Source organism: Pogonomyrmex barbatus, unplaced genomic scaffold (genome assembly GCF_055798465.1).
Source record: "Pogonomyrmex barbatus isolate J1 unplaced genomic scaffold, ASM5579846v1 scaffold8, whole genome shotgun sequence".
In the NCBI taxonomy this organism is placed as follows: Eukaryota; Metazoa; Arthropoda; class Insecta; order Hymenoptera; family Formicidae; genus Pogonomyrmex; species Pogonomyrmex barbatus.
In genome coordinates this window covers 6,693,868-6,710,493 of record NW_028297182.1, presented here as the reverse complement: position 1 = coordinate 6,710,493, position 16,626 = coordinate 6,693,868, and the positions used below count along the sequence as shown (strand labels likewise).

Here is a 16,626-nt window from a genome sequence, read left to right as displayed (position 1 = left end):
TTATTGTTATTGTTCGTGTTAGATTATCAATACAAGTTAACTGTAGAAAAAATAATTGTAAATATAATATAAATATTATATATTAATTTGCAATTGTATATATATATATAATCTGTATAATAATCATGAATTTATAATCATGAATTTATTAATAATATATTGTTAATTATTTGTGTCGGTGATCAAAACCTACACAGCAAAAATATTCAAAATATATCACAGAGCATTCTAAAGATATTGTATCTTTAAGATATCCCTATGATATATTTTGGACATGTTTGTTGGGAAAATTTGGGAAAATTTCTATTAATAATTGATAATATCAAATACATTTTGTTGTAAAATATATTTTTTAATAAAACTATAATAATAAATAACCAACAATAATTTATTATATCTTAAATGATATTTTATTTACTTGCAGTTCTATTATCACATATATTTTACAATCCCAACAATAAAAACATGTTGTAACATCGCGAAATGGGTCGTGTATCGTCTTTATGTACATTGTGTATAAATATTTGTATAAAAATATGAGTTTATGAAATTTTGCATTAAATTACTTTATCATCTAGCGTTAGGTAACTTCCTTGTTGCATCTTTTGCCAAATCTGCTTTCAAATCAATTTACATTCATTGTATTAATCGCGTTACAGAGTAATTGCGGTAATTTTCAATTGACATTTTATATGAAACACTGCACACTCGTGACAGTTAGGAATAAATGTTCGCGAACACTTTGGCATTTTTCTTATTAGAGTAACGCGAGATTTTATTTTAACATTATATATAAAAAGAAAAAAAACATTACTTGTCGAAGGCACTTTTTTAGATACACGATCACAGTCCACTCATATCGATTTTCATCCCTTCTATTAACAATTAAATGTATGCTGCTACCTAAATCTCCAAAGTTTTTGTATAAAAGCGCAAAACGAATAAGCCAACAAACATTTTAAACAAATATTATTTAATGATTCAATTTTCAGACAAATCGATCGTTTTAGACTCATCTTCGCAAGAATGAGTTTTACACCATTACGTATTTTTCAGGTATAATGATCAATAATAATGTCGATTATATCAAATATATAGCCTCGATACTGTACTCGAGACTGTACAGAAAATATTACATATTAGAATTGTTGTTCAGTTTGTGCAGCTTAAGAGAGACTTATCGATTATGAGAAAAATGCATTCTACTATACAAGTGCGAATTATCGGTTTGACAATTTTTTTTATTTTAATATGGAGGTAATGATCTATTTTTGTCCTTCGTAAACGTTATATAAATAATTACGAATAGTAACTCATCTAATATCTAATAACTTAATACGGCTTCTACGCACAGATATCTACAATATGTATAGACACCATTATTGTATTGTACACATTGTGCTGTTCACAACGCCTGAATTATGGATAAAGACCTCTAGTCTTTTCCTAACCGCATGACGAAATTGGGAACATTATTTTCATTCCTTTCATCCAGGCCACACATGCAAATACAACATGGCAGTAGTTATAATAAAAAGTGATGTACTAAAGGAAGATGAACGATCTTTGCTCTAATACTGCTGCCACAAGTTTGTCAAACTACAGACACGAAAGCTACCTTGAAGATAAGCGTCGAAGAGCACTACGATAGACCCTTTCCCGGCATAATCGCGATAAATCTACTCAAATCTATCGTACAAATCTTATATATATTCCATCTCCATCATAAAAATAATAAAGTGATCAATGTGCTGTTACAAAATGGAAGACTGAGATTAATAAATTTTGTTCGCATGTGAAACAGCCACAGAACTTGAATTTATGGAGCATTGATTGCGCAAATCGAAATTTACATTTATCGAGATATGCAATTGATATTGATCATTGATCTTTGAGTCGAAAAGTTGAAGTTAGCGTTACGCGAATAACATCATATATCACAAATAGATTTATAACGTCGCGTAGAATTCAGACTATTTCTCTCTTACTCGCATAGCCAAGCGATATAATGATATATAATTTAATTCGGACTTTAATTATATAGATCGTTTTTGATACATAATTAAGAAACAATTTCGTGGCTGTCACTTTTGTAATCTCATTAAAATCATACTTTATTTGTTGTCATGACATTTTCAGTAAGTTTATGAAAATTCGCTTATCTGCAAGTAATAGTTTTCACTTCTTTATTCCTTTTGAGAATCATCTCTCCTATCATTTCTCTAGTTAGCAAATTCTTAAAGTGCGACTTTCTAATCCTACATAATACGCGAATTATGTAAAAATGGATAAATTATAAAATACAACAAACGACGCGAACCAAAGCTTATAACAGTAGCTCGGTTATGAGTATATTTTATACATGGATCTGTCTCTCCCTCCCTCTCCCTTTCTCTCTCTTTTTCACACACATACAATCTCTTTCACTTGAAACACACGAAATAATATTAAGCAATAATATAAAGCAATTGGTATAACCTTTGCAATCAAATACAAAAGTACGAAGATTTACAATGTGCATCGCGTAATTATCATGACAAATTTTGTATCTTCACAGTAAAAAAAAGAAAAATACAATTCTGAGATTAACTTAAATATCTTAATGTATCTTGTTTGTTTTGAATAATTAAATAATAGGGAGGGAATGAATGTGCATAAACAGAAATGGCCAAGTGGACACAATCGTCACGTCGTCAGTGTCGATTTCCTGGTATCACCACTGATCTTATTGATAAAATATTCATGTCAATGTTGAGTCTCATTGACGATTCTTACACCGTCTAATTGATTTTTCTCGTTCTTATCGTCATCCTTATCTGGATTGTCCCATGGTTGCCTTTGACCCGAACCGAAAACTACATAGAATGTCGCACATAGGAAATAAATACCAGCGCAGATCATGAATACAATTCTCCATTTTGCTTGCGATGGCTGAAAATAATACCGCCATATAAATACCATCACTCATATTTTCAATTAATTAATCTAGTTTTCAATTAGTTAATATATATTTAAAGAACTCATCATATATATTTACCGATTTATCAATAATCTCTCCGACAGTAATCGGCGCGAGAAGCCCAGCAAGATTGGCAATACAATTTGTGAAGGACATTAAAATCCCAGCAAACCTTGGAGAGATGTCAAGGTGATTTACTTTAAAACCGGAATAAATAGCACCATTCAAACCAACTCCAATTGTGATGACGGTTACTGTCAACCAAGGATTGCAACCGGTGTATGAAGCAGCAATCAGTGCTATGCCCGGTGCATACTGGCCAATGCTGTTGATGATCTTACGGGTCGTAGTGTGAGTAAATCTTCCCGAAGTGATCATCCAATCGGCAACGTGAGAAATAAACATAGAAAAGAGCCACATGGCGAGATACGGAAGTGCCGAAAAGAAACCATTCTGAAATATACAGATGTGAATGATTAATTTTGTCCGAAATATATAGGATACTATTGAGAAGTTCTCTTTTCTCTTATTTAAATATGTGTCGTATTAATATATTACTCACATTTTTAATACTAAAATGAAGAATCTGTTTCATGAATGTTGGAAGTTGAGTCATCAATGTTTCATAACCATAATTCTGGCCCATATGCGCCATCAAGATAGCCCAAAATGGTAGTGAAGTTGCAATAGATTTCCATGGAACAGGAGGCGATGACTAAAAGAAGAAAGAATATTAGATTTTATTAGTTTTGCTATTAAAAAAAAATTTGTTACAAGAAATAACAGATTAAAATAAAAATTTTATTAATGTTACAATAATTAAAAAGTGTGGAAAAAAACTCACAGATATGCCGGCACTACCCCAGAGAGAACTAAGTATATATTTCTTTTCTTCTTCTGTAATAGTTGGATGTTGCTCCGGATCTTCGTAAACCCATATGAGGAATGCTATACACCAAATGGTACCGATAATACCAAACACGTAGAAAATAGAGGGCCAACCACCTACTAATTTCCAATCAGCCAATAAACCGCTTAACGGCATGGAGATTACCGTACCAAACTGTGCACCTATTGATGGGAAGAGAGAAAAATGCAAAAAAAGAAGTGCGATTAGTGATTATCATCAAGTGTCCGGTCCTCCTAATGCTTTTTTTTTTACCAACGAAAGAAAACCTTCTTTGAGTAAATGGTTAAAAAAAAAAAGGTAACTCAAGATATTGAAAAGGTCCACGGTCCACGGTCCACAAATCCCGTTGCAGCAAGAAGCGACTCGATGCATCGAAATGCCCCATAGAGAGGAGGACTCGCGCAGTGAATTAGCTCTCAACCCGGTACTCTCGACACGCGATAAATCGCTATATAAGAAAGCAAGAAATCGCATTGAACGAGCTTACCGGCATAGACAAAGGCACCCATCCTGCTCCGTTCGTTAGGTGGTATCCACTTCGCCAGCAGTGCATGCGTGCAAGGCACAATAGGACCCTGCAATAGGGATTAATCCATTCCTAGGGGGGGAAGGAAATACACCCGTACTATCAAAAAACGTTCACACTCAAAATGGATCAGTAATCTTTTTAAGCTTAAGACTAAAACTACATTATATTATTATTATTATTATTATATTATATATTATCATTATCATTATTACTAATTATTATTATTACTAATATCTATCTCTGAAAATAAAGAGAGATTCTTATCTTAAAGATTCTCCTTAATTAATTATAAAATCTTTCGTTAATAATAATCATAAAAATCATAAATAATTCATTAAATTTAAATAAAACAGAAGATAAGAATTAAAACAAAGGGCACAATGCCATTAAAATAAATATAACACTTTTAAAATAAATAAATATGTATATCTCTATTAAATATTTTTTCTATGTTAATTCATAAACTCTTTATACTTACAAACGAAAGTTGGAAAGTATTGAGAGAACCAATACAAGAGATAACCGATCCCGAAACACTCATTCTCATCTTCGCTCGCTCTTCACGGATCTCAATCAAACTATTGTGTTACGAAAGTAAAAGATCTTCAAGATGTTACTTACCTCTCCTAAACCCTGAATAAATCGAATGGTCATCAGCCACCAATATCCCCAATCCGCAGATATTGGGACCAGCAGTCCGAAAACCGAATTGATCAGCATGCCGATTCCGAGGAAATATTTGGCGCCATAGCGCTTGGCAAGTATACCGAATGGTATCTGCGTGATAACGTAGCCCCAAAAGAATGAACTTAGCAGGTAGCCTTGTTCCTTGCTGTTCCATGGAAATGGCCCATCGGCACTCTATAAAAATATGACGTGTATTTTTGAGTACTTTCTTCCATAAAATCCAGCACAATTTCTTAAAAAAAAAAAAAAAAAATCGCATAATTTCGTGTACTCACACGTTGGGTAGCGTCGGTTTCATTGGTGATAAGCTCTCCGCATTCATTCACCTCTTTTATCACCTCCTCGTTGTCCGTACTGGCCGTATGATTGACCATCGCGACGATAGCCACAGACATGTTGGTCCGCATTATGTAGGCATTCGCCATACCGAAGAATATCATTAAAGTCACCATGTGACGTTTCCCCAATCGAACTGAAAAGAATAAAGAAACAGATTATAAGCTATTGTATTGCGGTATCAACAAAGGCGAAATTCTATGTAGCATATCATATCATAGATGCTTTCAGAAGAACATTCTAAACTTGCATTAATTTCAATTACAAATTGAAAGTTAATTGTTTTTTTTTTGTTGTAGAGATAATTGTTGTAGATATTATTTTTTTAAATATGATAGAATATTATTTATACCGTAACTTTAAGATTATTTTTCATTAAAAATAATTAAAAATGTAATAATTTAAAAATGCTTAACTGGACATTAAATTAAAATTTTAAGTTTTAGTTACTTCTATTCGAGAAAAACTCTGCTTGAGCAAAAGCAAAGGATTTACGGAATATGTTATTACATTTAAGGGCGGATGTCCCTAAACGTTACATTATACGTTGTGTTATGTAACATTATACTATGCCTAGAATACATATATCCTCTAAATATTCCTACGAATAATCGAATAAAGACCAAGTATGACATCGTTAATTGGTACTCCCGAGATATTCGCCGGAGCATGTCCTGTAACTGTCTATTAGCAGATCTCTCTGCCAAATTTTCACGGAAATAACCGAAGGACAAATCGCGGGACCAATGCCGAGGTGAGGGTTACGCCAAAAGAGATTATGACGCGAATTAATTGAGCCATCAACGGAAACGCTAATAAATATTAACATACATAAAAGCCATCACGTGACGACGTCACAAGAGAGCCTCGTGCTTCGGCACACGATTTTGTCATTCTATGATTATCCAATATTATTTCATAAAGATCATTCGACATTCTTCTGTTTCAAAATTTTTAATAAAAAAATTAAACCCAGTGTATGTATTCTGAAATTGCAATTTCAAAGAAAGAACCGTCATTCCTATTGCAATTTATAGACTAAAAACAAATCTGCTGAAAATATATCTTTCTTTACATTAAAATTACAGAATGACGTCAATGTTAATTCCGAAGACTGACGAGGATTGCGCAAATTGTTTCACGTGAACTTTTCGAGAAATTTCGTCATTTCGTCATTTTGCATTTCATAATAGTATGAGCTTTGCACGACAATCAATGAGAATGATGAGTCATTAGATCGTAATCGGCCATGTGTACGGCGTCGTGTGTAAACATCACTGTTGTGCGTAATGATCGCCTGCTGCTTTCATTGTTGACGATTAACGTGAATCTGTGCACGCGTACGAATTACAAAGTAGAGAAGTTTTACATTCGATGAACCGCGATCGCTGAATGACTGTTTACTTGATGAAAACTTGACTGTCGTTAAGAGAGTTGGAATTCGTCGTCGATAATGATATTTGTCATCAATAATTGATCGTCAATTAACGACGGTGATCGAGATACGGCAAGTAAGATATTAAATGGGCCTTCATACATATCCTTCGACAAATTCAAGTGTCACGACAGATATTCGTGGGGAAAAAAAAAAATAATAATAATAAATGCCCGAATCCACCAACGTAAATTAACTTTAATCTCGATTCAACTTACTATTCATCTTTTTCTAGTTCTAAGAAATTAGAGAGTTAAAGTAAATCTACATTGGTGGAATCCGACATAAGAGTCGTTGTACAAAGCACGTGAAAAGCTACGAGTAATTTTCCACGAGTTCGAAATCACGTTAGCGATGACATAATTAATGTATATGAAGCGATTTTTCGGACGGTACTTTTTGTTTAACGCGTTCACGCTAATCTATCTAGATGGTTTTACACCACGTGTTATCGGTATTATCGTTATCATCGGGCAGATCTCTTTTTTTAGCGTGAACTCTTGTATATTTACTTTCACAGGATACGCGACAGAGATAACGACTCAAACGACTCATTATAGTTTCCAATTTATTTATATTACAATTCTGGAGATTACAATTCTTGGAGGAAGAAATCAATTTTCAACGATGAAGATCGAAAGAGATCAAAGTTAAAATTAAACGATTCTACCGGTCCTGTAGACTACCGCGTCACCAGACTTTTATTTGCTTATATAGAAATTACTACTGCGAGAAGACAGAGTTTGAGATCGTTATGCGAATCAAAAATCCATCTCGCCTTATCTAATCAATTTTAAATGGGAGTGTACACAGTCTAAATGCAATCGGTTCTACTTGACCGCTGAGAGATCTCTTGGATGATACACGAATCATCATCAGCTGTAATAAATTTAACGACATTAATGAAGAATGACGAGCATTCCGTTTCAAAGGGACCGCTATTCATAATATTTACCAATGGCTTAGTGCGTAAATCATACCTGGTTATATATAATCGATAACGTAGTCGCTTAGATAAATTTCGTGGGATGTCTTATTACTGACATAAAGTTATATTAATATGCCGTATATCGTGACGACTATAAAAAAAAAGATCAAATATGTCGATAAAAATATATGTCGAATTTTTATTAAAAATTTCTATATCATTTCTTTTTAATAATTTTCCCAAGATTTGATTCTTCATACTTTTATAATTAAGCGACGGATTTTAAAATGTTGTAACAAAACTCAAAAATAATTAAAAAAAAAGAAAAAAAATATAATTATTAATTTCAAGACTATCTGAATTTTAAGAGATCCGAAAATAACTAATTCGATAATATTTTTTTCTCATCTTTAGTGTCTTATCCTGTTTAATTATTGTTACGTTCCAACTATGCACACAAATACCTTGTCGTGCTTCTACGTGTTATGTTAGCAATTAGCTCAGACTGCGTCACAGAACAAATGACTCCTTCCCTCCTCTCTTCCCCCCTCCCCCCTCCTCCGTTTCCTCTTAGTCGATGTTACAAAACCACACGGCCGATTACACTCGGCTTGTACTTCTCTTATCACGCTCAGATTAACGCCGCACCGCGCTCTCGTCAGAGACATCGCCAAGAGAGAACAAATAAAAAGAAAAGTAAACGGGAGGAAAATAAGATAGGCGCCGAAGGAGTCGATGAAGGAACGGTGAAACGCCGCGTCAGATTGTTTCGCTTCAATTCGCGCAAGTGTTTCTAGGAATAAATTTCGTCGCCTACTCGCCAAACCAGCTTAAAGTCAATTGACATCGGACGACATTCTCGTTGCCGTTTAAGCCAACCACCAGTTCTCTTGTGGCCAATGCATAAATTATCCAAACTATCACGTTCGCTTTCCCCCTTCCTGCCCCTCCCCCCTCTCGCGCTCTCTTAAAAATCATATGATACATGCTACTTATGTTACTATTGAAAGAGAATCATCTATGACACTTTACGTGCAATAATATGTAGAGCATGTTTCTCTTCTAATTATTTTTACATCTTGCAAGTTTAAATATTGCAAAAATTGTTTAAGCGTGTATATATTTTTTGAGCATTTTATGAAACATTAAATTGTTATTTTTTTTAGGTAGTTATAAAAATAATTACTTAAGATATCTATGCTTTTGACCGAACAAAACGTTTCAAATCGAAAAACAATAAAGGAGAAATAAATGAAGAAAAATTTTAAATAGAAAAAATTAAGGAAACATTTAAATAGAAAAGCAAGAAAAGAGAGGTGAAAAGGGGAAAAGTGAACGTGACGGTTTTGGATAATTTATGCATTGGCTGCAAAAACTGGTTGACTTAAACGGGAACGAGAATATCGTCCGATGTCAATTTTGTCGAGTTTTCTTCATGTGTACCTATGCCCGTTACAATTAACAATTTTATGAGAAAAAATTGCGCAAGTACATTTGAATAGTGCATGAACTTGAGTGTGCATTTATTTATAACTGCAGAGCTTTTACATTTCTAGTTGCACATCGTTTACTAAATTGGAGCCAATTATTGTATCAATACGTAAGATTGCATTGTTCGAAAATAATCTCCCATTATCTGAGATCAAGCGTTTGACCTTACAATTACGTCAGCACGATTGTAGGATTATTAGCTAAGGGTTGATTAGTCACCGGAATAAAGTCTAAAAGTAGACATTGCTATAACTTTCCATTACTATTTTAAACGTTCCAAAAACATTTTGGAAACAAAAAATTTTCTGCCGCGTTCATAAGTTGTATCAGTTTAGTTATATTCTTTTTTTATTATTATTAAAAAATTATTAATTATTTTTGGATAAATTTAATTTCTCTCTTTTTTCTTTAAATTTAATAATTATATTTAATATTTCGACTTCGTATATTTATAATATAACTCACTATTTAAAAGAATCGTCTTTAAATCCAACTTTATATAATTTATAAAAAATTTATAATTAACTTTAACGATAAGTTTCCTCTTATCTAAATCTTTCATCATTATTGAATAATAAGAATTACGTAGTAGTATATAAATCTGCAAGAAATTGCTGTGGCTATCTGCCAAAAATCAAAACTCGCATGTATAACAATGTGTGAAAATTGGCACAATTAATTCAAAATTTTTCACAATGAAAGAACATTGGTAATATAAAAAATTATTATATAAAATATAAAAATTAATAAAATTAACATATAAAATATTTCGAAATCTAATATTAAATATTTTAATTAGACTTTAAAGATAAGCTCTAAAGTTCAAGAAATTAAAAATAAAGATTTTGCTGCTTGTTGGATAACTTGAAAATTATATTTCGATTTCAATTTTCAGAAATTTCCGTTACATAAAAATAATGTATAAATCTTGCTGTCGTTTTTCCAAGATATCCCTTATTTACAAGGAAATAATCTCATTCATTGTACACTGATTGCGATATAATTAATGTTGTTGTCTTCAAACTTGCGTAAGTTAATGAAACTTGTTTCAAGTATAATCGGGAGGAGAATGTTGAGTAAGAATTCGATCGTGACGACAATCGGTGATTAATATTCGTGTAAACGCGGAGGGTCGGAAGAATTTTCTGTGTTTGGACGCGGGACGAAATCCAATTGGAGAATCATTGATAAAAGTAACCGACGAGAGCAAAGCACGTTTACTGATAAGTGAGAATGAAGGCCAAGATGCGGAGGGTTTATTGGCCCGGATCCAATCCGTTTTATCCGTGACTGCACCGCCGAATGCACTCTTGTGCGCATTTCACAAGCGTTCTTAAACACCGCATAGTACGACGGGACTGTACCTACCATTTATCATTTCGAAAATCCGGAAGAATAGAAATATTCAAAATATGGAGTGAATAAGAGCGGAATATAATGAGAAAATCTGTGTGTATAAATCAGAAGTCGGCTCATATCATAGAAAAGCGAACATATATATATATATATATATATATATGTTCGAATTGAAGTTACACATCTGAGGCATTTTTCATATTTTTTTTTTTTTTTAATATACAATGTCAAAATTTATTAGTTAATCTGCACAATGCACGAAGATAAATGGAAATATATTACATAATTAAAGAGATCATAATTTTGGTTAGATTTCAAAATACTATTTTGGTTGAAATATGTGATTAACATGTAATGTAATGTTAATCTCTGATATAATTTTTATTGTTGTTAAATGTTATCGCCAATGTTAAATGAGCTATTTATATAGTTTTAAGACGGCGTTTCTTTCAATTTTTTACTGCAAATTATTATTTCGAAAACAAACAGTAAAATAAAGCTGCACGATAAAATTAGAGAATTATTATAAACAGTACGCAGAAAGCAGATGTAGATTAAATTTATTTCACAAATAAAATGGCAGTGTTAATTGATTTTTTATAAAAAAAGAAAATTGCGAATCCGTAAAATCCTTGACATTTATACGATAAGTGTGCACAGATAAGTGAGTGCTGCCGTCGGTCTATCTGTGCCGTCGGCAGCATATATTCTTAATAACGAGTTTTTTTCTGATTGTTTTCAGAACGTCGGTAACAATATAGGTTAAGTTATTATCTACGTTCCATTCGCTGCGCACTCTTATTTCCCTACGAAAAGATCTATAAATAAAACAATAGCATTTCAAAGCAGTCCATATTATATAATTAACCAAGTCGCATTACGTTTCTATTTTTACCGGCATTTTTATCCGTTCTTTACGAACATTTCAGAATTATGTGGGCATTCGCGAGGTGGGAAGAAGATTTACAGATCCATCGATGATGGATCGTAAAATCGAGTGCCGGGATATATTTAATGGCGATAAAAGTCGTAATATAAACGACGTAATGTAACGACGGGCCTGTAATGTAACGAAAATAGACGGATCATGCATTATCCGATATTATTAGGCCCGCGTCTATTTTTGCGCGCAACCCAACTATGTCATTTTAGGGCGCGAGTTTTTCCCGTCGTGGATTCCGCATGGACGCCGCCGCATCTCGTCCCGCATTCGTATGCATCTCGGATGCATCGGGAAACGCGCGGCGTCAACTCGCAGAATGACGATCGAGCCGAATGTAAGAAGGCTCCACCGAGACAATCACGAGCGGTATTCGTCGTCACGTTGGTCTGTCTGAATCCGCCAAACGCATCCGAATCGCATTTCAGCAAGCTCGGCGCGATATTCGACGCGTCATTTAGATTAATTTTCCGTTCTCAGCATATTCGACATGCGTGCATTGCGTGCGATACATAAAGAAAAAAAAAAAAAAAAAAAAAAAAGATTACATTTCTATCATCGGTATTTGAAAAAAATTTGATCAACTGTTTAAATACTATCAGATAGATTACAGATCTCGCATGGAGTTACTATGTGAGAATCTTTTATCGATACATTAGCCGTCATGCGTGAGAAAAACAGCGGAAAGAAACGTTGATAGTGATATTGAGATTACGCGATGAGAGCCAATATTTTCTTCATATCGCTTTAACATATTTTTCTTATTCATTATGCCAATCAGCATACAATTTACAAAAAAAAAAAAAACAATATACAATAAAGAACCGCGAATCAATTTTTACAATAAATACTTTTGTTCAACGCACTTTTAATAATTTTGATTTAACATACCATGATAAATTTTATTATATTTATAGAAATTTATATATCTACAAAGAAAATAATCTATATACATGTGATCCTATACTGCATGTGCAATATTAAGTAATTTCACATTAACGAATTTTTATTTTCCATCGAAAAAAAATTATTCGACATTAAATTACTTCTTTCATCGAAAGTTTTGTAAATAATCACAAGTAAAGGATTTATATCGTTCATTATTTTTAATTAGCGAGATCTTGAGTATTTTTTTATATTGGAGTTTATTCACGCGAGAATAATTCCGCAACAAGTTTTTCCTATTCCGGCGCCGGCTGAAAGAAGGTGATCTTGCGGGGATTAACATCGATCAATCAATCGTCGCCTATAAGTGTGTCGTGTCTGTGTGTGTGTGTGTGTGTGTGTGTGTGTGTGTGTGTGTTTGCGCGCGCGCGCCTGCGGTCGGTCATTTCCAAGACGGCACCTACGGCGTCGTCCGTCGTCATCACCAGCCGTCGAGCACGTGGTCGGATCCGGTAGAAATAGCTCCGGCATATAGAGGATATCGTAGTATGCGTTAGCGATGTGTCTCCATTGTATTGCGAAATACAGAGAAGGACAACGCCGAAAGAACGACCGGGGAGGGGCGAGACGGAAGAGACGAGAGCCGACGCCGTCGCACTGGAGAGACGAGCTGCGAGAATTGACAGGGTAAAGAGAGGGGGAAATCGTGTCTCGTGCACGTGACACGCGTCTTGCGATCGCTCGTGATGTGCGTGAATACGATCGTCGTACATACCGGCGCGCAATGCGTGCACGATGCGTCGCGACTGCTGCTGCATACGAATGAACAAGATTCAGAAACTAAAAAAAAAATATCTGCGAAAAGTCTGATGGGAAAAAAAAAAATGAAAGAATGCGTGAACGCAATGATAACGGAATGATAATGGAAGAATCGAAATTATCGAATAAGGGAGAATACTACAATTTGCAATAAATCATCTTATAAAATAAAATAAAGAATATACTCTTTTTATTAATGATCATTAAAAAAGAAAAAGTTTTTACATTTAAATATATACATAATCTATGTGTATATGTGTATAATTGTTTTTCTTAAAATTCATGCAACAAAAATTTAATCAAAAGTATATTAAATGGTATTTAATAATAACACTTAATTAAAATTTGAAGTGTGGCAAAGTAAACAATATTCTCTGTATACATTCAATGCCGAGAAATGTGAGCAAGCACAAAATATATTTCATATTATTCCCTAGAGAAGAGAACTAAGTAACGCGAACGAATATGAAGCATATCTATATATCGCGCACGTCAGCACGATGATTACGCGAGCTTTTGAAATATGGAGAAGGAATCTCGTAAAGAGGCCTTCGAATAAGCGATGAAAGAAATTTTTAATAATTTACATTAATGCTACATTAACATTAAATTAATGCTGAACACTATCGTATATTTTGACGTTGAATGAAATGAATACTGATATGAAATATTGCCGAAAGTGTTTACGAGACATTTACTAAAAACCAAAATATGTTTCAAAAAGTAATAGTAATAAGTATTATCAATATCTGCTTGTATAGTACTGTATCTATATATAAAAAATTCTATTTTTTAAACGTTAAATAAATGCTTGCTCGACGTAATAAACTAAGCTAACGCAACTTTTAACTGAATTTTTTTTTTTTAATATCAAAGCGCTATTATTATTAGTGATAAATATAGACAATCCATTAAGCGGAAATCAAAACAATTTTTATATCGCACTAAGTAATTGATGTCATGTAACCAATGACAACCCGAGGTGTGTCGCAGTTCATTACGTATGAGAAAAAAATAATCTACTTGATGATAAAGGCTTATCTCTTTCAGAAATATAAAAATGCATAGAAGTACATAAAACTTAGCTGATTACAAAAAAAAAATGAACATCTCATGCCGATAGAAATAAACTTAATAACGATACATAGAAAATCATGAAAACTCTTGGAAAATTCTTTTAAATAAGAATTTACGAAGAAATAAAAAAATAAATTATCGATCTTTAAAAAGTTCGTCTTAAAAAAGATTGAACTTCGGTCTGGTCAAAATATCGGCGGTTTTAAGCTTCGTTATCACTAGCGGTGATTTATAGTTATCTATCGCCCTTTCGCTGCATCTGCAGAGATAAGTAATTTCGATAGGGACAACAAGCTGTCACAATCGGACACAGACGATATTAATTTCACTATCGCACGAGATATTTCGGAACATGAGATATCTTTTTCTATTAAATTTTTCCAATCCAAATATAAATAACGAACTTTTTATAATGAAAATTTCATTATATCAAAATAGATATTCCATTAAACTATATCTTAATTTTAATTTCTTTTAATCCTCAATTCTTAGAATCTTTTTCTATCAAAAAAGTCTATTTAAGAATAAACGAAGAATAAGATTTCCATTCTTGCACATCTCCGACATCTTTTATTAATAACTTCTCCAAAAAGCTAAAGTTCGCCGCTATGAATCTCCTTTCCATCGGCAAAAAGCAAATTTAAGAACCGACTGAAAAAAACCGTCCGCGGATAAAAGAACAGTCGAGTCACAGAAAACTTTGGAACATCTTACGCATGCCGAATTTGCAGCACGCTGTACACTATTTTCGCGATAGCGGCTAAATGCACGAGTCATTCGGCGACCTTGGCGTCGTATCGCGAGAAAAACGCATTCGAACGTTCTCGAGCGTTCCCTCCCGAGTCCGCGCATCTCCACCGAAAAGTCCCGCTACGATTTCCCCGTAATCACGCCGAAGCGATTTTTCATTTAGGCAGACAGATGTTACGCGAATGCGATGCGTTCCCGCCGGGGAAGAGCGGATGTTCCGCTATCAGCGCTCTTATCTAGATTGCAGCCGGTTTTCGCGATGCGTCATCGTCGAGGCGGCGAGCGTTACGATCGTCGCCACGTGCACTCGTACTTTTTCGCGGACCGTTAACTTGCAAATCGACAAAATGATGCTCTTTAAACTAATATCATCCGCGATAATGCCAGATATTTTTGTACGGAAAATATCGCTTTCGTTATTTTGTAAGCCATTTCATTAGCAATTTCGCCGTTATTATCGTTTCCCGTTGACGTACATGTTTACATTAGTAATTATTACATTTCTATTTATAAGTCTTTTACATATTGTACGATAGAAGAAAGTTACCATTCAATTTCTCGAATGTTCCATCGTCATCGCAAGTATGATTGTATTATTTTTTAAATAATTATGTATTGTGATATGCATTTTGTGATTGCAACTGATACATTTTATTTTATTATTAAAAAATCATTTTATAATTCTAAGAAAAAATACTAAAAAAGTTATGAATATTTTTATGATTCATTACGGGCATTCGGCAAATCCTGTCGGCAGGCTCAAAGAAAAATTTGTTTTTTTTTCAAAGAGAAACGCATGTAAAATATGAAAGGAAATGTCGTAGACGGTCTCGAATATTGTTCTGCGTGAAAAAAGAAAAACAATATATTAATGACACAGAATGATGAAACAAAATTTCGTATATAATTCGTCGTCGTAACATGTAAAAAATTGTAGGATTTCATCATGCTTTAATTCTAAAATGCCATTGTAAAATGTGATCGTAATTATCACGTAAAGATTATTGGTAAAAATTTAAATTTTCCGTTACGAACGACAGAGATAAACACAAATTGTAAAACATATGAGTTTTATTAACGATGCAGCTATCTAAATCTAAATGTTTGCAATTCTATTCAAATGTGCGATAAAATGCGAAATAGGTTGACGAAAAGCAGTAGAAGAAAATTCTAGTGTGTTTCTTTTAAAGATCGCAAAGTTCGACAAGCAGCAGCTGATTTTAGCGTGTTATAATTGCGTAAACATTTCGAAGAGAGAGAGCATTCTGTGAAATACTACATTCAAGATATGCGAATACTTTAAATTAATCTGATCTGGTAATTTTGCAGAATAAAAGCACAAAATACTGTATGAAAAACATTCTCGGTTCTTTAAATAAATCTTAACTATTTAAAATCCCATATACTAAAAATATAAAGAGCGATTATTATGCATATTCTTTTACATTGAAAATTAATTTCTTGGCAATATGAATGGATTTTATAACATCCATTCTGCGTATTTCGAAATTATAAAATTGTAAC

At 33.3% G+C, this 16,626-nt stretch overlaps 1 protein-coding gene across 3 annotated transcripts in view; it reads right to left on the bottom strand.

The window, feature by feature from the left end:
* Window positions 1-387: 387 nt before the first annotated feature.
* The window catches only part of Picot (putative inorganic phosphate cotransporter protein picot), a 34,992-nt gene continuing 18,753 nt past the window's right edge, over window positions 388-16,626 (bottom strand). For 2 of the 3 annotated variants that reach the window (XM_011637344.3, XM_025218058.2), the window contains exons 2-8: window positions 5,361-5,557; window positions 5,020-5,259; window positions 4,357-4,444; window positions 3,804-4,030; window positions 3,522-3,674; window positions 3,038-3,412; window positions 388-2,931 (exon numbers count right to left, since the gene is read on the bottom strand). In XM_011637344.3, coding sequence (XP_011635646.3) covers window positions 2,746-2,931; window positions 3,038-3,412; window positions 3,522-3,674; window positions 3,804-4,030; window positions 4,357-4,444; window positions 5,020-5,259; window positions 5,361-5,557 — 1,466 coding nt within the window. In that variant the 3' untranslated portion in view covers window positions 388-2,745. The remainder of the gene's footprint in view (window positions 2,932-3,037; window positions 3,413-3,521; window positions 3,675-3,803; window positions 4,031-4,356; window positions 4,445-5,019; window positions 5,260-5,360; window positions 5,558-16,626) is intronic. The other variant, XM_089084165.1, reaches the window with a different exon arrangement.